The following is a 24,393-nucleotide window of genomic DNA, read 5'->3' on the forward strand; positions in this document are numbered from 1 at the left end:
AGCTACTGCCGTACCCGGAATCACCACCAGACCACTCAGGCCAGATGACCAGTTGGAATCGACATATATACCAACCAATGATGCTTTCGATCAAACTATGCTCCTAACATTCCAGCGCACGACTGGTTAAGCAACCTGAACCCTCGTCTGAACGGACCGATTAAAGCGGAGGGGTCCATCGCCTTAGGAAGAAACTAGCTATAGTGGTGAAACTTATCGGGCTGTACTTAGCCATCTTCATTGCGCCTCGCGCACGTGATGCCAAGTAAGGATCACCTGCACCTCAGAGTTTCGTTTCAGAGTTCCTGTTTCAAAGACGTGTGACCTTGTACTCTTTCGTCCGTTTCGTTTCGTTTCAAGGTCTGTATAGAGAGATACCATGTACCAGACGATGACTTTCTACATTGATAAAAGTATTTTCAGTTCTCAGGTCTGTAATCTGAGGGAATCCTACCAAGGAGGCTGTGCCAGAAAGCGCACCGCCTGATTCCCATCGTGCCTTCCTCTACTTGAACCGAGAGCCATACACGAGATCGTCACAACATGGAGACCGAAGTCGATGATGAATTACCAAGTTACGAAACAGCAAAGAAGGCGGATCCGTGGCCCTTTGTTCTTCGCTATCTGAGCGCATCAGATCTCAAGTCGCTTGCGCAGGTATCGCCGCTGCTACGGGGAAGAGTGCAGGGCTATCTATGGGCTGAGCCGCATAGATATTGGTCGACCGACCCAGTGGAAGCCTTTCGTCAGTCTTCACCGCTTCTCCTGGCAAACGCTCGCATCCGTAGTTGACCAGCCGCTAATACATTCAGGTAGAAGCTTTCCAAATGTTCTTAGAAGCCGTGGGCGCATCGTCAGACGTTCCAAGAACCGGGCCTGCAGCTTACACGAGAGTGTTAAACCTTCGTCGCCTCGGCTTCGAGTGTCTCGACACATCACTGCCGTTTGGATGGCTTGAGCGGATCCTTCAGGCATCAACAAGTTTGCATACACTGTTGCTCTCCGAGTCCGTAGTGTCGATCGATGACCTGCCTGAGGATTCCCTTCCGGAGCTTCCGCGGCTTAGAGTTCTTGAGATCACCGACTGCCCAAACCTTGAAGACAGACCACTGCGCAGCCTGTTATCTAGGGTACGCAACTTATGCTATCTGGATCTATCCCAGAACCAAAAGACATACCCCATTTACCGATCTACGGCCATATCCAGGGATCTCCAGCAACTTCGCACGCTAAAGCTGCGAGGCGCAAATCTTCGAGATGCGGGCCTACGTGCCCTGCTAATTGCAGTGTTTCGCCTGCACGTAACAACTACAGAGCCGCACTATCTACGGAGTCTTGATGTTCGCGATAACCTATTAACGAACGAGGCGTTCGATTGGCGTGTCGTTCCGAACAACACAGATCAGGATGATGAACCACCGCCGTACAGCCTCACAGTATCCGATATCCAGCCGGGTAGCATTATTGATAGCCCAGATTTCCTCAAAGCGTTTGAGGATGGAAAGGATATAGTCAGTGTATTTGACACAAGGTTCTCCGCTGCGTTGCACTCCGCTCGGCTTCAGTTTACCGATCAACTTGAAGATGTAGTCGCTCGTATCAGGGCCTCGCCGACGCTGACTACTAGCAACTTATACGAGTCACTGCATCCCGGCTTGACTCATTTGTACATCTCCGGCAATCAGATCACCGCGCAGGGCGTCGAGGAGCTGTTAAAGCGGCTTCCGCTCCAGGTGTTCGACTGTGGTACAATTACTCGTAGCAAGGCCATGAAGGAGGTTCTTTCCACAGAGGCTAGCATTCTTGTAGAGACGGAGGTGGCCTTCACCATATCAGCTGGCATCAAGAAATGTCCTACATTGCGCTTTTTGCGCGTCAATCACCAAGTAGTAACAGGTTTCTCCTCGCTATACGACAGGGGATGGACCAGGGTACCAGAGTCGGCGTTTCGTGCCGGGGGTACGCAGTGGGAAGATAAGCCTCCCGCCAACAAAGCTCTTGAGAAATATTCATACCCCTTGTCCCTCTTATCCATCGACACATTAGTACTTACTTCAGTGCCAGCAACCAGCGCCAAAGGCTACATGACAGCATGCTTGAAGGCCTTCCTCGAAGCCTGCGGAACCATGGAGCGAGCGTCTGCACTTTACCAGTGGTGGCGGAATCATGGGGATGTCAGCCCTCCGGAGGTGTTTCCAGCCCCAGAACATATTCTGACAACTCAAGAGGTCCGCCTTGAATTTGGTCCCTCACCAGCTCATCTAAACCGCTCCGAGGAAACTGGTGCTTCCGAGACCGAGAACCCTGGGAAAGATGACTTCTCGTTCTTTCCGGATGAGAAGACCAGTGGCTCCACATCGTCCTCAGAGCCTGCGCCATCTAAAGCTCCATCGCTGCTGGACAGCGGACCACCCCATCCAGACTCAGATGTCATCAAATCTCTGGCGGCATTTCGACAAACGCAGCGTGAGAAGAGAGCGCGCTCAGTGGCAGAAGGCCGTGCCGGAGAAGCGTTCTGGAACGGGAAGCTGCAGGTTGTAAGACCAGCGACATACGACCAGGGAAACATCCCTAGCTATCGCACAGGCAAGTTGTGGTCAACTGCTTAGCAAGCGCTGCTTCAAGGTCATCAAAGGTCTCCACGTCTCGCACCCAAGCTGCTGTGAAGAGTTGCAACCTCGCCAGCGCCAAGATTTCTCCACAGCCCCGCGATCTGGACGAGCCGCGGCAGCAGACCCCTGTCGAAGCTTTCCCTCGGGTTCTTGGATTGAAAGGCGGACATCTACGACACCACCCGCCAACATGTGGCCTCAATCATATCGACTCCTGCTGCATTTGCTTCTTTAGCTATTTCCGATAATCCCTTCTCGCACCACTGCCACCATGTCAACCGCAAAAGCTGACGTCGAGCTCAACGACTTCTCCAACATCTTCCGCCTAGATGGTAAAGTCGCCGTCGTCACCGGCGGTTCTCGTGGTCTAGGACTGCACGCCGCATCTGGGTAATTCAGCTCCCTCCCAAAAACTCTCCCTTCACGTATTCATACTGACACCTCCTACCCTAGCCTCCTTCAAGCAGGCTGCTCCAAAGTATTCATAACCTCCCGCAAAGCCGCCGCGTGTCAAGAAGCCTGCGATGCGCTGAACGCCCTTCCGAACAAACACCCCGACGCCATTGCGATCTCCGTCCCCGCCGACAGCTCCAAAGTCAGTGAAATCGAACGCCTAGTCGCGGAGGTCTCCAAGCACACGGATCATGTTGACATCCTCTTCGCGAACGCCGGCGCGACTTGGGGCGAGAAATTTGATACGCACCCGGACTCCGCCTTTGCGAAAGTCATGGACTTGAACGTCAAGAGCGTGTTCCTGACAATCCAGAAATTCGCGCCCTTGCTGCAAGCACGTGCTACCGCCGAGGATCCCAGCAGAGTCATCGTCACTGGCTCAGTCGCGGGCCAGGGCATCGGCACGTTAGGTCCGCAGAGCACGCCGGGCTACTCGGCCTCCAAGGCCGCGGTGCTGCATCTGATGCGCAATCTGGCGATTGAGCTTGCGCCGAGACATATTCTGTGTAATGGGCTTGCGCCGGGGTTCTTCCCGAGTAAAATGGCGAATGGGCTCATGGAAATGACGGGAGGTGTGGAGAAGTTGGCGAAGGAGACGCCGAATGGACGCTTAGGTCGGCCGGAGGATATTGCGGCTGCGGTGGTGTTTTTGTGCAGCAAGGGGGCGGGACATGTGAATGGGGAGACGGTGAGGTTGGATGGGGGGAAATTGTTGGATCGGGCGAGGTTGTGAGGGGGAGTGAAGAGGGAGACACCGTTTTGGATGGGTCTCAGAGGGAAGGATCTATTGTAGAACGATTGCAGCATGTATTCTGCTTGGCTTTTTTCTCTTTTGGTTAGATACTACAATATAGACAGTACCTCTAACTTGGCAACGATAACTTGTTTGACTCAAATCCTTACTTTTATGCGTAGAGCTTTTTACGCAAAATGCGGTTCACATGGCGATGACGCTACCCAACATGATCCGTCCCCATTCCCATCCCGTTGACCTGCTTCTCCAGATTCGCGACTAGCTGGCTGTGGACTTCGTTCCCATGATGACTCCCAGCTGAGCTGCGTGGCCTCGCTGGCGATAGCTCGGGCGGAGTCGGCAGGGACTGCGTATCTGATCGCTTGGGTCGGAACGGTATTGGGGTGCTGGGGCGGCTTGAGAGGAACTGTGTGGGTTTGTTAGCTCTTGTCGTGGCTTAACAACGGAGAGAGATGAACAGAACGGGACCGAGAGGCAAAGAAAAGGGGTTTGGTAAAGAAGGGAAACCTACCGAACTCGCAGCACTCAACAAAGCAATCAAGAAACTCTCCGTCGAGTCTTCGTGAATTCCCACGCCCCACACCTTCTGGCTCGAGCCCGCAGCCGTACACTCGATATACGTGGCGGCCTTGACGTCCTTCCCGCCGCCGATGGCGTGTTCCTTGTAGTCCGCGACATCGAGATCGATGCCCAAAGACCTGAGCGCATCCGCGAGAGAGGAGATAGGCCCATTCCCATGTCCCCGAATCCTATGCTCATGCCCATCAATCTCAATAACGCCATTGAAGACAACAGAGCGATTGCGCGCCGTATTCGCGACCGTCTTGCTGGCGACAGGGGAGGCGGTGCGGTCGGGCGTGATGGTGTAGTCCACGAGGTTGAACCGTGGGTTCCGTCTCAGGTGATACGCGTCCACGAACAGCTTCTCGATTTCGCTCGGGCGCAGCTCGCGGCCTAACGCATCCGCCTCCTTCTGCACGATCTTGGAGAATGCGATTTGCAGACCACGCGGCAGGTCGAGCTCCAACGAACGCTGGATGACCCAGGCGACGCCGCCCTTGCCGCTTTGGCTGTTCACGCGGATGATGGCTTCATAGGTGCGGCCGATATCCTCCGGGTCGAGCGGGAGATAGGGAATCTGCCAGGGGCTTTCCGAGGTCGCGTTCTGCGCTTTGCGGACCTGGAAGCCCTTCTTGATGGCGTCTTGGTGCGAGCCGCTGAAGGCGCAGACGACGAGCTGGCCGCCATAGGGCCAGCGCTCGGGGACGGGGATGTTGTTGCTCTTCTCGACGACGTCGATCACGGAGGTTATGTCCGAGAAGTCGATCCCGGGGTGGATGCCTTGCGTGTAGAGGTTTAGGGCTAGGGTGACGAGGTCGACGTTTCCGGTCCGCTCGCCGTTGCCGAAGAGGGTACCTTCGACGCGATCGGCGCCGGCCATCTGGGCGAGCTCCGCGGCGGCGACTGCGCAGCCGCGGTCGTTGTGGGGATGGAGGGATACGCAGATCTTCTCGCGCTCGGAGATGTTGCGGCAGAAGTACTCGATCTGGTCTGCGTAGACATTTGGGGTCGCCATCTCGACCGTTGCAGGTAGGTTGAAGATGATAGGATTCTCAACTGACGGCTCCCACGCTGCCTTCACAGCCTCACATACTTCGAGCACGAAGTCCGGGTCGGAGTCTGAGAAAGTCTCCGGGGAAAACTCGAACGCCCACTCCGTCCCCTCCTGGCTGGGATCGTCCTTGGTGATGGACCTCGCATACCGGGTGCACTCGACAGCCAGAGCCTTGCTCTGCTCGTTGTTCATGTTGAAGACGATCTGCTGGAAGCATGGGCTCGTCGCCAGGTAGAGATGCAGCAGGGCCTTCTTCGCGCCCTTGAGGCTGTCGACCGTCCGCCTAATCAGCTCTTTCCGGCACGGCGAGAGCACCTGGAGCCACACGTCGTCCGGCACTATCCCCGGCGTCTGTACCAGCTTCTGCGTGAAGTCGAAATCCGTCTGCGATGCCGAGGGGAACGAGACCTCGATTTCTTTGTAGCCGAGCTGGACCAGCATCTGGAAGTATCGCCATTTTTGCTCGCCGTCCTGGGAGAGGAGGTTAGTGTGAGACAAGTCCGAGGTGGTGCAGGAACATGCCTAGGCGCGTACCATAGGGTCAACCAGGCTCTGGTTTCCATCGCGCAGGTCAGTCGAAAGCCAGCGCGGCGGCTTGTCGATGGTCTGGGACGGCCATTGGCGGTGGGGGAGGTTGAGGGGCTTGAAGCGGCGGTACTTCTTGGAGGGGTCTTTGAGCATAGGCATGGTGAGTGATATCTGTAGTAGAGATGCGAACTGAAGAGAGGGAATTGGTGGTAAATATGGGTTGATGGACTGGCAGTCAGCCTTGAGTCATGCGCACCATGGTGTGGATTGCGGGGGAAAAAAAGTTTCCCGTGCCCCTCCACGCCCCTCCACGCCCCTCCACGCCCCTCCACGCCGAGGTCGCAGCGTTGACGCACCTCTTGGCCGTTGTACGGTGTTTACAACGCAGCCTGGAGCAAGAGCTCTGGATGAGATTTGCACCCGGAATAAAGACCCGACAGCTTAAGATCGAGCTATCATCGAACAGCGAGAGGGCAGGCGTCTTCAGCTGGTCGACTAGGAGCCAAGCGACTCCGGACAACAGCATCACCATCAATGCTTTCATGTCTTACGAACGCCCTTCGCCAGCAGTTATTTGAATCAACTTTGACAAATTGAGGGAGCCCACGAGACACGCTCTACGCCTCAAACGCTCCCTGTTGTAGACACAATGTCTCAAGAAATAACGGTATGGTATACAAGGAATCGGACAACCATGTATGATGCCTTCCCAGCGGACATTCTGCTGCAGACGAAGCGAAGTGTGTCCTGCTGAGCGCCCCGCTTACAATTTGCTGTCCGAAGTCTGCTTCAGACGAACAACACCCTGCCGCGCGTCAGTAAGTGGTTCTTTCACAGCAGCATGTCAGCCGGCCTACCTCCTGGATGCACGTCGCAACCAGCCTCCCATCCCTCGTAAAGATCCGCTGCTGCACCAGCCCCCTCCCATCGCCCGCCCACGGCGTGTCCATCTCCGTAAACAGCCACTCATCGGCCCTGAAGTCCCTCGGCGTGTGGAAGTAAATCGTGTGGTCCAAACTAACCATCATCCCAACCTCCGGCCTCTGAATCTTCCCTTCAGTGCTCACCATCCCGTTCTTCAGCTGCTCGATCACGTGCTCATCCATGTCCGGGTGCCGTCGCAGGGTCTCGGCGTCCATGTTCATGAGTTTCTTGAGCACGTCCTCGTCGACGACGGTGTTACCCGCTGACTCCTTGTCCTGACCCGGCCGCTTGAGCGAGAAGCGCCAGAGCTTGTGCACCCGCGCCACGGTGCCGATGAAATAGCTGTCCGACATGTACGCGAGCGCGGAGAGGTGCGCTTCGTGCCCACCATTCGGCGAGATCTTCCCGCGGGCGCGGATCCACTGGCGCGTGCGCTTCGTGTGCGGGTGGGGCGAGTCGTTGTTCAAAATCTCAATCCTCTGGCTCTCAAACGGCGCATGCGTGCCCCTCTGCCGGAAAATGTTCCCGGCATCGTCCTCACACGGCGGCGGCACGTCCGGCATCTCGCATGCGTGCTCCACCGTCTCCTTCCCTCCACTACCCTCCCGCGCAAAGCTCATGGTTGTCGTGAAGATGGCCTTCCCCCGCTGCCGCGCCTGCACGGTCCGCGTCGCGAAGCTCTTGCCCTCCCGCACGTGCTCGACGTGGTAGATGACGGGTATCTCGGCGTTGCCAGCGAGCACGAAGTAGCAGTGCATCGAGTGGATGGTGAAGGTGCGCGGGACGGTCTTTTGCGCGGCGGAGAGGCATTGGGCTATGACGGAGCCGCCGTAGACACCGCGCGCGCCTGGGGGGTGCCAGAGGGGCCGGGTGTTGGTGAAGAGGTTCGTGTCAATGTCGGAGAGGCGGGTCAGTTCGAGGGTGTTTTCGATGGCGGAGAGGGAGGTGTTCTCGGGGGGTGGGCGGATGAGGGTGGCCATGGGTGCCGGATTGGGATTGGAGTGGTGAGCGTGGAGAGGAGAGGAGCTGTAAGAGAGTAGGTAGAAGGCTGATTACATGGTGTCTATGTATCTACAGAGCAATCTCTCTCTCTCTAAGGCATCGCACGGCGGGAGTCAGCCGGGTCAGCTTGCCAGCTTTCAGGCCCAACAAGCCGAGGTTGAGCGTGATTGATGGGCCGACTGTAGCGGGCGACTCCGGACCTCCCGCTGCACGGACACGGGGGAAGAAGCCCCAGGCTTCGGCGTCATCGTCCAAGCCTCAAGCCTTCTGAACTGCCCGAGGGGCCCACAGCCAACCGAATCAGGGGTCCCCTTGACTTCGCGGGACCTGCATCAAAAGTCTGGGGATGCCGATGCTGACGCTGATGCGAAATTCAACGCTGGCTGTGTTCAAACACACAAGTAGTAACTAACCTACCTTTGCTCTGAAACAGCAAATCGTAGCTGAGAGACGGCGCTGCTGGCTTGCCCGCTCAATGCCACCGCACACCCGGGCCCGCATCCCCGACCCTTGATACTCAAGACACCATTTGGACATATGCCACTATGGCCGACTATAACACTGAGCTGCAGGCAAAGCTGCAGGAGCTGGATCATGAACTAGAAGTGGGTGCTTTTCCGGCGGATTTTGCCACTCGTAGCCCTTGCATTGTGCTGGAATGAATATACATACTGACCGGCACGCGCAACCCACAGGAAGGAGACATCACGAAAAAGGGCTACGAAAAGCGGCGGACACTGCTCTTGTCTCAGTACTTCGGAGGATCAGAGGGGGAGCGAGCGACAACAAGTCCTGGCATACGAGACTACGACCAAGACACATATTCGTCTAATGATGGCTCTCGCGCCGCATCCTACGCTGCACTCAGTGGCCAGCAGCCGGTTACCCAGTATTCTCCCGCAGGTTCGCGACCACATTCACCTCATCTCATGGCAGGAGCCGGTAGTGTCGCGTCGAGCGAAGGCTACTCGGGCTCTGCCTCCGGCACAATGGTGAATCCTCCAAGCCAGGTTGCAAGATTCCAGGAGAGAGAGTTGGGAGCAGTATCGCCCATCCGCCGGCGACCATCTCCTTACGATCGGGAGTACTCTTCACGACCACGGACACCCGACTCGTACGGATACTCTCGCGAAGGCACGATGGTGGGTACAGATACAAGCTACAACCCTGCAGCGCAGCGTGGATATGGCGCACAGTCGGGCGGATACAATTCACCGGGATCAGGCGGCGCCAGCAGGCTTAGCACCATGCTCGACTCCCAGCAAGGCTACTTCTCCGACTTCGCGGGCCAGCAGATGCAGGAGCAGCAGCAGCAGCGGGATAGCTATGGCGGCCCAAACCGCTACTCCTCCGACCACGCCTTCTCACCCACTGCGGGTATGCCGCCTCCGATGCTTGCTACACACGATCTTCCCGGCGCGCAGGTTGTCGAGTGTCAGCTTCCTCTGGAACCGCGGGACGTGCCTTTTGCCGTATATGACCCTCACAATGGCAACGTTCCAATGTCCAAGTTTGACAACATCGGTGCTGTCCTACGGCATCGCGGAAAGCAGAACGCAAGGCAACCCGCTTACTGGGTGCTGGATCCCAAAGGGAAAGAGACCGCTTCGATAACATGGGAAAAACTAGCAAGCAGGGCGGAAAAGGTCGCGCAAGTCATCAGGGACAAGAGTAATCTGTACAGAGGCGATCGGGTTGCACTAGTGTACCGTGACTCCGAGATTATCGACTTTGCCGTTGCCTTGATGGGCTGCTTCATAGCCGGCGTTGTAGCCGTACCTATGAACAGCGTGGACGATTACCAGAAGCTTAGTCTGCTATTGATTACAACACAGGCTCACTTGGCGCTGACGACCGACAACAATCTCAAAGCCTTCCATAGAGACATTAGCGCACAGCGGCTCAAATGGCCGACAGGTGTGGAGTGGTGGAAGACAAACGAGTTTGGGAGCTATCATCCGAAGAAGAAAGGCGAGGAGCCTCCGTTGCAGGTTCCGGACCTAGCGTATATTGAGTTCTCACGTGCGCCTACCGGAGACTTGCGAGGCGTGGTCTTGAGCCATCGAACAATCATGCATCAGATGGCCTGCCTCAGTGCCATCATATCCACTATACCTACGGGCGATCTCACGGATAACTTTCCAGTCGGTCTGCGAGACAAAAATGGCAACCTCATCGCTGGAGGACCATACTCTCACCAGAGAGGAGAGATCATTCTTAGCTACCTTGACCCGCGCGAGGGTGCAGGCATGATACTGGGGATCCTCCTTGGTGTCTATGGCGGTCACACCACAGTCTGGTTAGAGTCACGATCCGTTGAAACGCCCGGTTTGTACGCACACCTCATCTCAAAGTACAAGACAACCGTCATGGTAGCCGATTACCCTGGCCTAAAAAGAGCAGCGTACAACTATCAGGCAGATCCAATGGCAACCAGGAATTTCAAGAAGAACACCGAGCCCAACTTCGCTTCGGTCAAGATATGCATGATAGCCACCCTGACTGTGGACAGCGAGTTCCACGAGATCCTGGGCGATCGGTGGCTGCGGCCCATGCGGAACCCTCGCGCGCGCGAGCTCATAGCGCCCATGTTATGCCTTCCGGAGCACGGCGGCATGATCATCTCCGTCCGCGACTGGCTCGGTGGCGAAGAGCGCATGGGATGTCCGCTGAGCGAGGAGGATGAAGCCAAGCCGGTACAAGAAGCAAAAATTGACGAGACCATCTCGAATGGCTATACCAGCTTAATCGGCGGCGGCACGACGAAGAAGACAAGCCAGAAGAAGAGCAGGACTGAGCTGAGCGAGGTGCTGCTGGATAAGGAAGCGCTCAAGACGAACGAAGTCGTGGTACTCGCGATGGGCGAGGAGGCGAGGAAGAGAGCCAACGAGCCTGGCACGCTCAGAGTTGGGGCGTTCGGTTATCCCATCCCAGATGCCACCATGGCGTTGGTGGACCCGGAGACGAACCTGCTCTGCTCACCGTACTCCATCGGAGAGTTGTGGGTTGACTCGCCCTCGCTGTCTGGAGGGTTCTGGGCGCTGCCCAAACACACGGAAAGCATCTTCCACGCGCGACCATACCGGTTCATGCCGGGGAGCCCTACACCTGTTCTCGTGGAACCGGAGTTCCTGCGAACTGGCTTGCTGGGTTGTATCATTGAAGGCAAGGTCTTTGTTCTCGGTCTGTACGAGGACAGGATACGGCAGCGGGTCGAGTGGGTGGAGCATGGAGTCCAAGAGGCGGAACATCGTTATTTCTTCGTGCAGCATCTTGTTACTAGTATTATGAAGACTGTGCCGAAGATGTATGATTGGTAAGTCATTTATCTGGTATCCCGCGTTGCTTTACACGTTTAGTTTTTTTAGTCAGAATTACCAGCTAACTGTTCCACAGCTCCGCATTTGACGCGCACGTCAACGGGGAATATCTACCGATCATCTTGATTGAAACACAGGCTGCTTCGACAGCACCTACGAATCCAGGAGGCCCGCCGAGCCAGCTCGACATTCCCTTTCTGGACTCACTGTCTGAAAGAGTGATGGAAGTCTTATATAATGAGCATCACCTCAGGGTCTACTGCGTGATGATCACAGCGCCAAACACCCTACCAAGGGTCGTCAAGAGCGGCCGGCGGGAAATAGGCAACATGCTTTGCCGCAAGGAATTCGACAATGGATCTCTGCCCTGTGTCCACGTCAAGTTTGGCGTCGAACGAGCAGTGCAGAACCTTCCAGTCGGCGACGATCCTGCCGGCGGGATATGGTCGCCTCTCTCAACACAGTCACGGCAAGAGATGCTAATGATGCAGGACAAGCAGTACTCCGGCGTGGATTACCGGGAAGTCGTCATCGACGACCGGACTTCGGAACCCCTGAATCGCTTCACGAATATTCACGACCTCATGCAGTGGCGCGTATCCCGGCAAGCCGAAGAGCTCTCTTACTGCACGATAGACGGCAGAGGCAGAGAAGGCAAAGGCGTCAACTGGAGGAAGTTCGATCTCAAGGTCGCCGCCGTTGCCATGTACCTCAAGAACAAAGCCAAAGTACAGCCTGGAGACCATCTGCTGCTGATGTACACCCACTCAGAGGACTTTGTCTTCGCCGTCCACGCCTGCTTCTGCCTAGGAGCCATTGCAATACCGATGGCCCCAATTGACCAAAACCGGCTGAACGAAGACTCCCCCGCTCTCCTTCACATGATCGCCGACTTCAAGATCAAAGCCCTCCTCGTCAACGCTGACGTTGACCATCTCCTCAAACAGAAGCCTATATCCTCGCATCTCAAACAATCCGCCCTCATCCTCAAGCTCCACCTACCGAACACCTACAACACCACTAAACCGAGCAAACAATCCTCCGGTTGCCGCGAGCTCGGCCTCACCATCCGCCCCGCGTGGGTCCAGCCAGGCTTCCCCGTTCTGATCTGGACATACTGGACGCCTGATCAACGCCGCATCGCCGTGCAACTAGGCCACGACACCATCATGGCGCTGTGCAAAGTGCAGAAGGAAACATGCCAGATGACCTCCACGCGCCCCGTTCTCGGCTGCGTCCGCAGCACTATCGGCCTAGGCTTCATTCACACCTGCCTGATGGGCATCTTCCTCGCCGCGCCCACCTACCTCGTATCTCCCGTCGATTTTGCTCAGAATCCTAATATCCTCTTTCAAACCCTCTCGCGCTACAAGATCAAGGACACGTACGCTACGAGCCAGATGCTGGACCACGGCATGGCGCACGCAGCCGGTAAGGCGACGGCCCTGCACGAGCTCAAGAACCTCATGATCGCGACCGACGGCCGGCCGCGCGTGGACGTGTACCAGAAAGTGCGGCTGCACTTCGCGGGCGCCGGCCTCGACCGCACAGCCATCAACACCATATACTCCCATGTGCTGAACCCAATGGTCGCATCGCGCAGCTACATGTGCATCGAGCCTATCGAGCTCTGGCTCGACATGAACGCGCTGCGGCGAGGGCTCGTCCTCCCCGTGGATCCGGACACAGACCCCCTGGCGCTGCTAGTACAGGACTCAGGCATGGTGCCCGTATCAACCCAAATCGCAATCGTTAATCCGGAAACCAATCGACTGTGCCTAAACGGCGAGTACGGCGAGATCTGGGTGCAGAGCGAGGCGAACGCGTACGCCTTCTACGGCAGCCGCGATCTCTTCGACGCCGAGCGCTTCAACGGACGCACCGTGGATGGCGACCCGCACGTACGGTATGTGCGCACCGGGGATCTGGGTTTCCTGCATAACGTCGCCCGCCCCATCGGCCCCGGAGGCCAGCAGGTCGAGATGCAATGCCTCTTCGTCCTCGGCAACATCGGCGAAACCTTCGAGGTCAACGGCCTCAGCCACTTCCCCATGGACATCGAGGCCAGCATTGAGCGCTGCCACCGCAACATCGTACCAGGCGGATGTGCGGTGTTTCAGGCTGGCGGGCTGGTTGTGGTGTTGGTTGAGTGCTTCCGGAAGAGCTACCTCGCGAGCATCGTCCCTGTCATCGTGAACGCGGTGCTGAATGAACACCACCTCGTCGTGGATATCGTGGCGTTTGTCTCCAAGGGCGATTTCCCGAGATCCAGACTTGGCGAGAAACAGCGCGGCAAGATCCTCGCGAGCTGGGTGACGCGGAAAATGCGCACGATCGCGCAATTCGGCATCCGTGACCCCGATGGGCCGGACGCAGGGATCGAGGAGCAGCCCGAGGAAGCGGCCTTCGCGAGCTCCGCGTCAGGGACCGGAATAGGGTTGGCGAAGGGTGCTCCCAGCCTCGAGAGAGTCGAGAGCGGGACCCCACTACAGCTCGAGCTGCCACGGCTACAGACCCCGACACAGCTGGATGCCCACCTACCAGACATCCTTGTCCCCGCAACTGGCATGGCGGAGATGCCTACACAGCGCTACTCGGATGAGATGGCTCGCTCTTTGGAGCTGGTACCGAGTCCACGACGCAGCGACGAGACGCCCAGGTTGGAGAAGTTGCAGGTTCTGGGTGGGCCGGGGCCGGAGTCGAACACGGCAACCCAGCAGGGCTTTGTGAACTACTCCCCCGTCGACATGGCTGGCGCATTTGACAGCGGCGATCCAAGCCCAGAGGAGAAGGAGCGGTACAACTCACCCACCTCACAACCCGCAGGCGTAGGCGGAGGCTCAGGACTCCTCCCCAGCACAAAAACTTCCTGGCTTGCCGGCCCTTCGCTCACGCCCTCGGCGTACACCGAATCGCAGGGACCACATCTAGCCTTTGGCGACGCGTACTACAGACTCGACCTGCCGGGTGTAACTGGGCTCCCCTCTTCTGAGGCGGACTGGAACGTGCTGCCCAGCCAGCAACAGTACGGAGGTGGCGGTGGCGGCGGCGGGCTCAGAGTCGCGAATCCGGCGGCCGAGGAGGAGGAGTGGCCTCGTGAGGCGATCATGCATATGAATCTTGCAGGGCGTGCGCCGGGGAGGCGGTGAGGCTGTAGGGGCACCGGGGAGTAGAATCTGGGCTTCGGCCGTAGCCGACCAGGAAGCCTAAGGGAAAGATAAGAAGTGGAGGAAGAGAATTTTGTGTGACATGTTGTGGTTGCGGGGCCCTCGTCACTGTATCTGTGTCCCGGTTTGTATGGTTGGCGTGGTGCGCATGTTGGGTTCTGTGTTTGGGTTCTCATCGCCTCGCGGCATCTGTGTGAACGGGGGGCATGACGGTGGGCTGATAGAGCGCAAGCGCTCTCTCTCTTGGTTTGAACTCGAGTGGAACATTCTTATAATATAGGCTGAATTATGGACGTTGCATCTATTGGCGAGGTGTTCAGATGTGTGCCGCTTAGAGATAATATATATCAATGAATCTTTTCACTGTCTCCAAGCGCTTGCAAGTGCTTGCGAGCGCTCTAAGCGCTTAGAAATAGTAAGTAGATGTACTCGCTCACAAGTGCCTCGCAAGATAGAGTAATTTCTATAAGTATTTTAAGCGGTTTAAGCTACTTAGGGAGTAGCTTACTAAGTAGCCCTCTGAAAGATAAGAAAGTTCTAAGCTAGCTTAACCTAGTGCTTTTATATAGATAGAATATTAATTATAAGAGGAACTATTTATAAAAGAGATTACTATTTAATAATATAAGAATATATTAATTAAGTTTCTTAATTACTATCTAAAATAGGAAATAACTATCTATATATACCTAAATCCTATAGATCTTACTACTTTCTAGTAGATTCTATCTTACTAATCTACAGAATCTTCTATTCTATAATTAGTAATCTATACTATAGATAATAGCTATTTAAAATATCTAAAATATCTAAAGTATTTAAGATATTTAAAATATAGTATATCTAAAATAGTTAATTTTACTTAGTAAGTAGAACTTTTCTAATTTTCTATTCTTACTTAACTTTTACCTCTCTATAAAAAGAAATAAAATATTACTAAGTTTAAAAAGCAAGTAGATAATTATTGTTTTTATTAGAAGTTTACTCTCTAAACTAGCTTTATTATTTATCTCTTCTATTCTACTAGCTAGATTAGATTTAATATATTATTTTTTTACTACTAACTAAGTATACTAAGCTTTACTAAGCTTTACTAAGCTTTATCTTTAGATATTTTAGATATATTAGTTATTTTAGATATTTTAGATATTTTAGATATTCTAGATATTCTAGATATTTAAGATATATTAGTTATTTTAGATATTTTAGACAATTTAAACTATTATAAAATACTAACTTAGATAAACCGATCTTATCTTTACTTCTAGTAAATACTAGTTATAATATAGAAAGACTTAATACTAGAACTTAATTTATTAGAGTAATATATAAGATATTATATAAGATTAGAAGATATAGAAAAAAAAATAGAAAGAAAACTCTATAAATATATTTTATAATATAACTATATAACTCTAGAATAACTAAAGATCTAAATACTAAAAAGTATTAAGTCTAAACTATAAAAATTGCTTCTCTTTAAAAGCTAAGTTTCTATAAGGTATTTAAGTTAAAGTTATATTTTAATTTAATATTAGAGTTCTTATTTAACTCTACTTAAGATATAGAGTAGCTATAGGCTTTAAGCTCTAACTAGTAAATATAGCTAGACTTATAAGAGTAATATATAAAGAAATAATTAACTTCTATAAAAGCTATTAGTATATAGTATAGAGGGTTTTAGAAGTTTCTATTTAAGCTAATCTAATCTATAAGTACCTTAAAGTATCTATAGTAGTTCTATAAGTTAAGAATCTAGTTTATATTCTATATATCTTCTATAGAAGTGCCTAAGTAGGGAAAAAGAAATAGTAAAGCTTATTCTAGTAGGAAATTATCTATAGAGAGCCGAATTAGTAAGGTATAAAATATAGAGTAGTAATACTAGAACTAAGGAATCTCTAGGTAGTAGCTATATACACTAATAATCTCTATAATATAAAAGAAACTATAGTACTTATTTAATAGCTTCTAGAGTAGATAACTAGACAATAGGTTATATATATCTAAATAAACTTTATTACTAATCTAGTAATTTAGTATAGGGGCCTACTAGTAGTTAGTAGTATCTTTATAGATAGCTTATACTAGGTATATCTACTTTCTAAACTCTTAAGTAATAATAGTTATTTTATTATAGAACTAAGCTATTGCTTTTTAGTCTAGCTTAGTGGATAGATCTACTTTAGGAATAGATAGCTCTAAGCTAAAAAGGAGGTATTAACTATAATTAGCAAGGAATAGAGAGACTTAAATAGTTTTTAATATATAATTATTATACGTGACCTCTATATAGGGTAGCTAATTCATCTAGTTATTCTATAGAAACATTATATACGCTCTAAGATACTATTCTAGAACTATATTAGTATTCTTAGTTTAGCTATTAATCTTAGAGTAGTAGGCTATAGAAAGGTTATACTAGATATCTAGTTAAAGGTATAGTTTCTTTTAGAACTAGCTAATAAATTAGCTTCCTTTATTAGAGATAATTAATCTAGAAATACTATAGTACTTCTAGATATTTTAAGAGAAGAGCACTATAGTAGTTAGTATATCTATCTATCTATAAGAAATAAAGTATTATATTCTAGATAGGTAGTCTATAACTATAAGAATATTCTTCTATATATTTCCTTAGTAATCTTTACTCTTAGAGAGCTTAATAATAAAGTTAAGAGAGATATTAGATTAGTAATATTTTAGTATAAGTAGAGGTTTTAGTAAACTAAAATAGTAGTTCTATAAGATCTTTATATAAGTGTAGGTAAAGTAATTATAGATAAACTAGTAGATATCTTATATTATTTTTAGATATTAATAGAAGTATACTAGAATATTAAAAGTCTTTACTCTTTTAGAATATCTAATAGCTAGAGGAGAGTAAGCTTTATATAGAGTATATATTCTAATCTAGTAAAACTCTAGTAGAAACTAGTAGTTTAAGTAAATAATTTAGTTATTCTCTTTATAGACTTTAGATAGTAGAAAGCTCTTTAGTATATAAGTACCTTATTATAGGTAGATTAGAATCTCTTAGACTTATTTATTTATTTTATAGATAGGATTAATATTCTAGTTTAGTATAGTTTCGGAGCTTTTATTTAGTACCTTAATTATATTAAGCTAGATTGCTAGTAGTTTTTCTTTATTTTTAGTATCTTATAGAGAGTTAGAGGGGGTAGTAGATACTCTAATAGAGGCTATATAAATCTTACTAGTAACTAAAGAGATATACTCTAGCTAAGAGTTAAGGTTATACTACTTTAATACTATTTAAAACTAGTTTTTTTAAGAATTACTTTTTTTTTTAGTAGGAAGATCTCTAGACTAATGAGTTAAGATATTTAGAGTTATATTTAACCTACTCTTCTAGTAGATAATCTTAAAGTTAAAATAGAATAGAAATTCACTCTAGTAGACTTAACAATAGTTAAGAAACTTAATAGATATAAAAAACTTAATAGATATAAAAAACTTAATAGATATAAAAAACTTAAGGTTCTTATAATTTAAGATAACATTAATTAGTTCTTTAGTTCTCTTAAATCTAGGGTACTAGACCTTAAAGGCTTTAATAATAGTAAGTAGTTTCTTATTATAAATCTTATAGTTATATTTGGTAATAGATATCTTAGTAGAGAAGTAGGCTATTAGTTAGAGTTAGCTCTTTAAGTCTAGTTAATAAAGTATACTAGCTATAATGTAATTTAAAATATCTATTTCTATAGTTACTAGTTTATTCTAGTCGAAGTATTATAGAATTAGTATAGTAATAAAGATAAGTGTTAGAGAATATACATCCTTAGAGTTAATATAGTAATATAATAATAAGGTATATATAAATAGAATAATATAGTTAGTTTAATAGAAGACTAAATTCTACTAAGCTCTTATTGTATAGGAGCGACTAATATATACTCTCGCTTAGCTAGTATATTACTAGTAGTAAGCCTAGAGCGAGTCTAAAGCCCTCTTTGTGTCTTATAATAAGCTTAAGCCTATAGAAAGTGTATTTATAATCTAGAGCCTATTGAAAGGAGCGGTCTTTATATATAAGGCCTATAAGAGAAGTAATAATTCTTAAGTAATTATAGATAAGATAATAGTAGAAGTTTATAAAATCTAGAAAGTCTTATATATTCTTGAGGTTCTAAGGTTAAAGCTAATCTTATATAGTAGAAACCTTAGCTTAGTCTATCTTAATACTCTCTATAGAGATAATTAGCCCTAGATACTTAACTTCTTAGATATAGAATTTATATTTCTTAATATTAACCTATAAGCCTATCTTCTATAGGTAGAGAAGAATCTTATAGATATATCTCCTATACTTACTTAGAGCATTACTATAGATTAGGATATTATCAATATAGGTAGTATAGAACTGGTCTAAGTATTTCTATAAAATATTATTAATATAGTATTTAAAGAATAAGGGTATATTAGATAGACTAAAGAGTATAATTAGGTATTTATAAAGGCTATAATAGATGTGGAATACTATTAGCTACTTATTACTCTTAGTAATATAGAGTTTATTAAATACTATAATAATATCGAGCTTAGTAAAGTACTTAGCTAATAAAAGATAAATAAGAGTCTCTTAAATAAGTGGAATAGAATACTTATTCTTAATTTTAATTATATTAAAGCTCTAGTAGTCTATATAGAAGTAGAGGCCCCCTTTAGATTTTTAAATAAAAAGAATTAAGGAGGCTATAGGGCTACTACTAGAATAAATAAAGCTTTTTATAAGGTAGTCTTCTAGATACTTTTTTAGAATAAGTAGCTCCTTCTAGAATATTTTATATAAAGGGCTAGTAGGTAGTTCTATTTCTAGTTATAGCTAGTTATAGTAGTTATAGGTATAATATAGAGGTAGCTAGTCTAAGAGGTATTTTAAGAAAATATCTAAGAATTTATAGTACTTAAAGAGTAAGATAGTAGCAGAATCTATAACTATTTTAGAGGTAAGAGCCTTTTTAATATTTCTTATTATAATTATAAAGAGCTAGTAGCTAGTCTTCTTAGTATTTACTAGATAGGTAAAGGGTACTATACTAATTATATAGATATCTAGAGTCTTTTATAGAGGTAAGTTAAGATTAAGTAGCTTTTTAGCCTTCTTCTAGAGAATAATAATAGAATCTAAATAAATATAGGGAATAGTATTTCTACTAAAGAGTACTAATAGTTATTAATTAGTATTAAGTGTAGTATACTAAGCTAGTAGCTAATAGTAGCTAAGAATAATAGGGAAGTAGCTAAAGTAAGTAATAAAAAGGGTAAAAGTCTATTTAAATAACTCTACTAGAAACTTAACTTGGATAAAATAGATAATATTACTAGTAGTAGAGCGCCTATTAATAATTTTAAGAGTAATAGGGGAACTAAGAGAAAGAAAATAAAGGCTAAGGTTTTATATATAAAATTAGTTAATAAAGATAGTACTAGATGCTTTAGGATTAATAAGAGTGAGTAGTAGACTTATATTTATATAAACTAGTAACTAAAACATAGTTAATTATAAGATATTTATTTCTATTAAAGTCTTATTAAAGTAACTAGAAAATTATAGAAAAGAAAATCTTAACTATTCTAAAAGTAGATCTCTTTAAGTAACTTTTAGTAGAAACTACTTATTTTCTAAATAAGTTAAGTTACTAGACAGAGCAGTAGGGTCTAGAGTATTAGAGGTAGAGTTAAAGTTAATTACGTGTATAGTAGTATAAAGCTTCTTTAGGTAGTTATAAGCTATATAATTACTACTATAATATAGGCACTTATTATTATTAAAGTGCTACTACTTTATCTCTAGTATAATTAGGCCCTACTAGATATAACTAACTATAAGATCTATAGAGTTACTATAGTTATAGACTATAGAAGTAGACTATAGTATAGCTAGTATAGAATAGAAGGTAGATAAGAAAGTAGTTATAGTAGTTATTATATAAAAGATACTAGTAGTAGGGAGTATAGTTAGAAAGATATACTTCTAGAAAAATAATATACTAGTAGCTATACTAGTAGTAGTATATATGCGCCTAATAATACGCTAATAGAGGTAAAAGTATTTAAAATAGCTTATTTTCTTAGTATTTTAGCTTATAAGCGCGCTTTATATCTTATTTAATAGACTTATAAAAAGTATAGATTTCTTTCTATTATTATTATATCTAGTATTGTAGATATAGTATTAGAAATCTATAATAAAGAAGATAAAGTTATAATTCTTTTAATAGAGCTTAGTAATCTTAGCTTAAGTAATTACCTTAGAGTTTAGGTTACTAAAGAATAGTTTAAGATACTTAATTATTTTTTTAATAGAGCTAAACTTAAGTATACTATTAGTAAGAATATAGAAGAAAGAGTACTTATATAGTACTCTTTAGGTAACTATATAAGTATAAGATTTAGTTAGCTTTAGTAGAGTACTAGTTAGTATTAATACTAAGCTTTATATAAATATTTATAATAAAGAGGTAGAGGGTAGTATAATTAGAACTAGAAAATAGTTCTAGATTAGAAAGCTTCTCTAACTTCTTAGTAGAGATAGTATTTAGTTAAATAGCCTAAGTAGAGAGTTATGCGATTTGCTTAGTTACTTCTAAGTATATAATAACTATAGTATTATACTATATAGTTATTATACTATACTACTTAGCTATTATATTATACTAGTATATAATATTCTTAAGCTATTCTTTAAAGATACTAGTATAGATATACATTTTATTAAACTAGTTTAAGAGATTAGTAAAGAGCTTATACTAGATATTAGAGTTTTTTAGAACTTCTATAGTAAGTACTATAGGTAAGTTAATAGCTATAGAAGCTTATAGAGTATTAGAGGTGTTACCTATAGCTCTAGATACTTTAAAGAAAATAGGGGAATATATAATAGTGTAACGAGGTGCTATTACGAGATAATAAAGATTACTATAATAGTTAGGATTCTAATTAAGGAGGTAGGGAATAGTGCTAAGATATAGTTAATAAGGTGAGAATTAATATTATATAGTGAAATTAGATTAAGTTATAAAGAATACTAGATTCTTATTTAAGTTAAGCACACTATTCTAAATTAGTCCAGAATGGTGTCTTCTATATATTATAGGTTAGAGTAAGTACCTCTATACTTTACTCTATCTACTCTATTTACTCTATTTATTTTAGCGTACTCTACTATAGATCTAGTAGAGTATACTAAGGTTTATAGAGTATATTACGTTTTAGCCTATACTAGCTAGTATACAATTAGTCTACTAGCTCTTATTCGTAATAAATAGACTATAGCTAGACTATAATAAGGGATAATTAGAGAGTATAATATAATATTATAATATAAAAAGACTTAATACTAGAACTTAATTTACTAGAGTGATAAATAAGAGATTATATAAGGTTAGAAATTATAGAAAGAAAAGTAAAAAGAAAACTCTATAAGTAGAGTATATAGCTTAGTTATATAACTCTAGAATAACTAAAAATCTAAATACTAAGAAATACTAAGTGTAAACTATAATAAGTATAGGCTGGAATTAATATCTATAGCTCTAATAGAGCTATAGACCCTTCTTATACTATATTTAGAGAAACTCTATCTATAAGTACCTCTTATAGATATTTAAGTTCTATTCTCTTTTTCTATACTCTAATTCTAGTCTAAGTTCTTTAGATTTTAATAATCTAATTTCTCTATCTTTGTAATAGGTGCTATCTCTAGATAATAACACTAACTACTATAAAGTAGTATAATTCCGATTAAGGAGTTAAGAGATAGAGTAAGATATAATAATAGATTAATATTACTAGATAATAATCAAATATATTATAAGAATATAAGATTCTTATATTAAGTTAAGTATACTATTCTAAGGATAAGAATAGTGCTATCTATATACTATAACTTTAAGTAGGTACCCTTATACTATACTTAATCTACTTAGTATACTCGGTTACTAAGTAAAGTAAGTAGACTAATTACCTCTTAGTAGCGCTCTAGTACTTAGTCCTCTTAAAACCTCTTAGTACTAAGCACTTGCTTAGTAGCGCGCCGCACTTCTATTCGTAATAATCTTCTAGTCTAATTTAGGCTTAGAGTATCTAGAAGATAGAGTTAAAATTACTATATCAGATACTTAGACTTATTCCTTTTCTAGTAATATTCTACTTATATCTATAGAAGTTTCTTAGAAGTCTATTATTAACTAGTAGTTTTAAAGGGCTTCTAGTATAGCTATATTACTAGTAGCCTTATATTATCTTCGAGTAGAAGTTTATATACTAAAAGAAGGAAATTAGGTAGACTAAGAATACTAGTAGGTATAACTTATTATTCTAAAATAGTATAAGCTACTACCCTCTAAGAAAGGCTAGAGTGAAGTGCTTTATTCTACACCTAATAAGCCTATTCTAGACTATTTTAATATAGTTATCTATAGGTAATTCTATATAGCTCTTAAGATATATCTATCTACTATATCTAATTATACTCTATTACAATTATACTATTTACAGGCTACCCTATAAGAGTTTGTGATAGTAATAATTAATATTTTAAATAATAAAGAGTGGTTAAACTAGAAACTAAACTAGATACTATAGTAGAAGTTAATCTATAGACTAAACTAGAAGCTAAGCTAAAGAGAAAACTAGAATAGAACTTACTTATTAAATAAGCTAAAAGACTAACTAAAAGTTAAGCTAGATATTAGAGTAGGTTAAATATAGAGAGGAAAGAGAAGAATAGAAGTAAGTAAGAAACTAAGTAAAAGACTAAGAAATAAGCTAAAAGCTAAACCATAAACTAATTAAGAAATATACTATAAAGTAAACTATAAAGTAAATTATAAAGTAAACTATAAAGTAAATTATAAAGTAAACTATAAAGTAAACTACATAGTAAACTATAAACTAAGCTATAAACTAAACTATAAACTAAACTATAAACTTAGCATATAAGTAATCTAAAAGTTAAAGTACTAAAAAAATACAAGAAAGTAGGTAAAAAGAAGGACTATCTATATATAAGTTAAAGAGTACTAGAAGGATTTAAGAAGGGGAATACTTCTTATTAAAAAAAAAAGAATAGGGAGTTTGAGAGAGATTCTTCCCCTTAGAAAGTAAAAGAATATTTTCTATTACTTAAGTAAGAAAAAAATAGTTTTTCTACTAGAATCTATAAGATAAGAGACTAATATAGATACTATAGTATATTCTAAGCTAAAACTGAATAATACACTAGAATTTAAATAGATTCTAAATTAAGGTAGAAATTAAAATAATGAGTAAGCTAGAAAGTAAACTAAAAAGTAAACTAAAAAGTAAACTAAAAAGTAAACTAAAAAGTAAACTAAGATATAGACTAAGAGATAGATTAAGATATAAACTAATAGATAAACTAAGAAGTAATCTAAGAAGTAAACTAGTAATAGACTAGAAAGAATAAAGAAAAAACTAAAATCTATATATAAAAAAGAATAACAATTATTTATAAAATAGAGAGAACTAGGGGTATTTCAAGAGAGAGAACGCCTCTTATATATAAGAGAAAGAATAATAGAGATTTAAAGAAAAAAAGTCCTTTTTCTAAAATATAGATAAACTAAACTCTCTTTGTTAATACTCTAAACTATTTTAGTATAAGATAAGTATATCTAGTATTTCTAAGACAGATCTATCTACTAAGCTAGATTATAAAGAAGTAGCTTAGTTCTATAAGTAAATAATTATTATTATTTAGAAACTAAAGAAATAGATATACCTAGTATAAGCTATCTATAAAAATAGTACTAATTACTACTAAGTCTCTATACTAGAGTACTAAGTTAGTAATAGAGTATATCTAGATACTTATAATCTATAGTCTAATTATCTACTCTAAAAGCTCTTATATAAGTACTATAGCATCTTTTATATTACTTAGATTATTAGTGTATATAGCTACTATCTAGAGATTCTATAATTCTAGTATTACTATTCTATATTTTATATTTTACTAATCTAGCTC

The 24,393-nt window shown here is 44.0% G+C and overlaps 5 protein-coding genes across 5 annotated transcripts; 3 read left to right on the top strand and 2 right to left on the bottom strand.

The window, feature by feature from the left end:
- Positions 1 to 1,023: 1,023 nt before the first annotated feature.
- On the top strand, positions 1,024 to 2,609 carry W97_01553 (uncharacterized protein; the record flags this gene model as incomplete). The annotated part of the gene is made up of 2 exons (XM_007779459.1): positions 1,024 to 1,130; positions 1,208 to 2,609. 2 exons carry the CDS (start codon positions 1,024 to 1,026, stop codon positions 2,607 to 2,609), a joined length of 1,509 nt encoding a protein of 502 aa, XP_007777649.1.
- Positions 2,610 to 2,883: 274 nt separating this feature from the next.
- Positions 2,884 to 3,798, top strand: W97_01554 (gluconate 5-dehydrogenase; the record flags this gene model as incomplete). Its single annotated transcript, XM_007779460.1, has 2 exons — positions 2,884 to 3,002; positions 3,066 to 3,798. 2 exons carry the CDS (start codon positions 2,884 to 2,886, stop codon positions 3,796 to 3,798), a joined length of 852 nt encoding a protein of 283 aa, XP_007777650.1.
- Positions 3,799 to 4,018: 220 nt separating this feature from the next.
- Positions 4,019 to 6,121, bottom strand: W97_01555 (2-isopropylmalate synthase; the record flags this gene model as incomplete). The annotated part of the gene is made up of 3 exons (XM_007779461.1): positions 4,019 to 4,225; positions 4,331 to 5,905; positions 5,969 to 6,121. 3 exons carry the CDS (start codon positions 6,119 to 6,121, stop codon positions 4,019 to 4,021), a joined length of 1,935 nt encoding a protein of 644 aa, XP_007777651.1.
- A 604-nt stretch (positions 6,122 to 6,725) lies between these two features.
- W97_01556 (uncharacterized protein) lies at positions 6,726 to 7,866 on the bottom strand (the record flags this gene model as incomplete). The annotated part of the gene is made up of 2 exons (XM_007779462.1): positions 6,726 to 6,767; positions 6,820 to 7,866. The coding sequence occupies 2 exons, from the start codon at positions 7,864 to 7,866 to the stop codon at positions 6,726 to 6,728; spliced, it is 1,089 nt and encodes a 362-aa protein (XP_007777652.1).
- Positions 7,867 to 8,433: 567 nt separating this feature from the next.
- Positions 8,434 to 14,357, top strand: W97_01557 (uncharacterized protein; the record flags this gene model as incomplete). Its single annotated transcript, XM_007779463.1, has 3 exons — positions 8,434 to 8,493; positions 8,584 to 11,204; positions 11,285 to 14,357. The coding sequence occupies 3 exons, from the start codon at positions 8,434 to 8,436 to the stop codon at positions 14,355 to 14,357; spliced, it is 5,754 nt and encodes a 1,917-aa protein (XP_007777653.1).
- Positions 14,358 to 24,393: the final 10,036 nt, after the last annotated feature.

This window comes from Coniosporium apollinis (genome assembly GCF_000281105.1).
Source record: "Coniosporium apollinis CBS 100218 chromosome Unknown supercont1.5, whole genome shotgun sequence".
Lineage (NCBI taxonomy): Eukaryota > Fungi > Ascomycota > Dothideomycetes > Coniosporium > Coniosporium apollinis.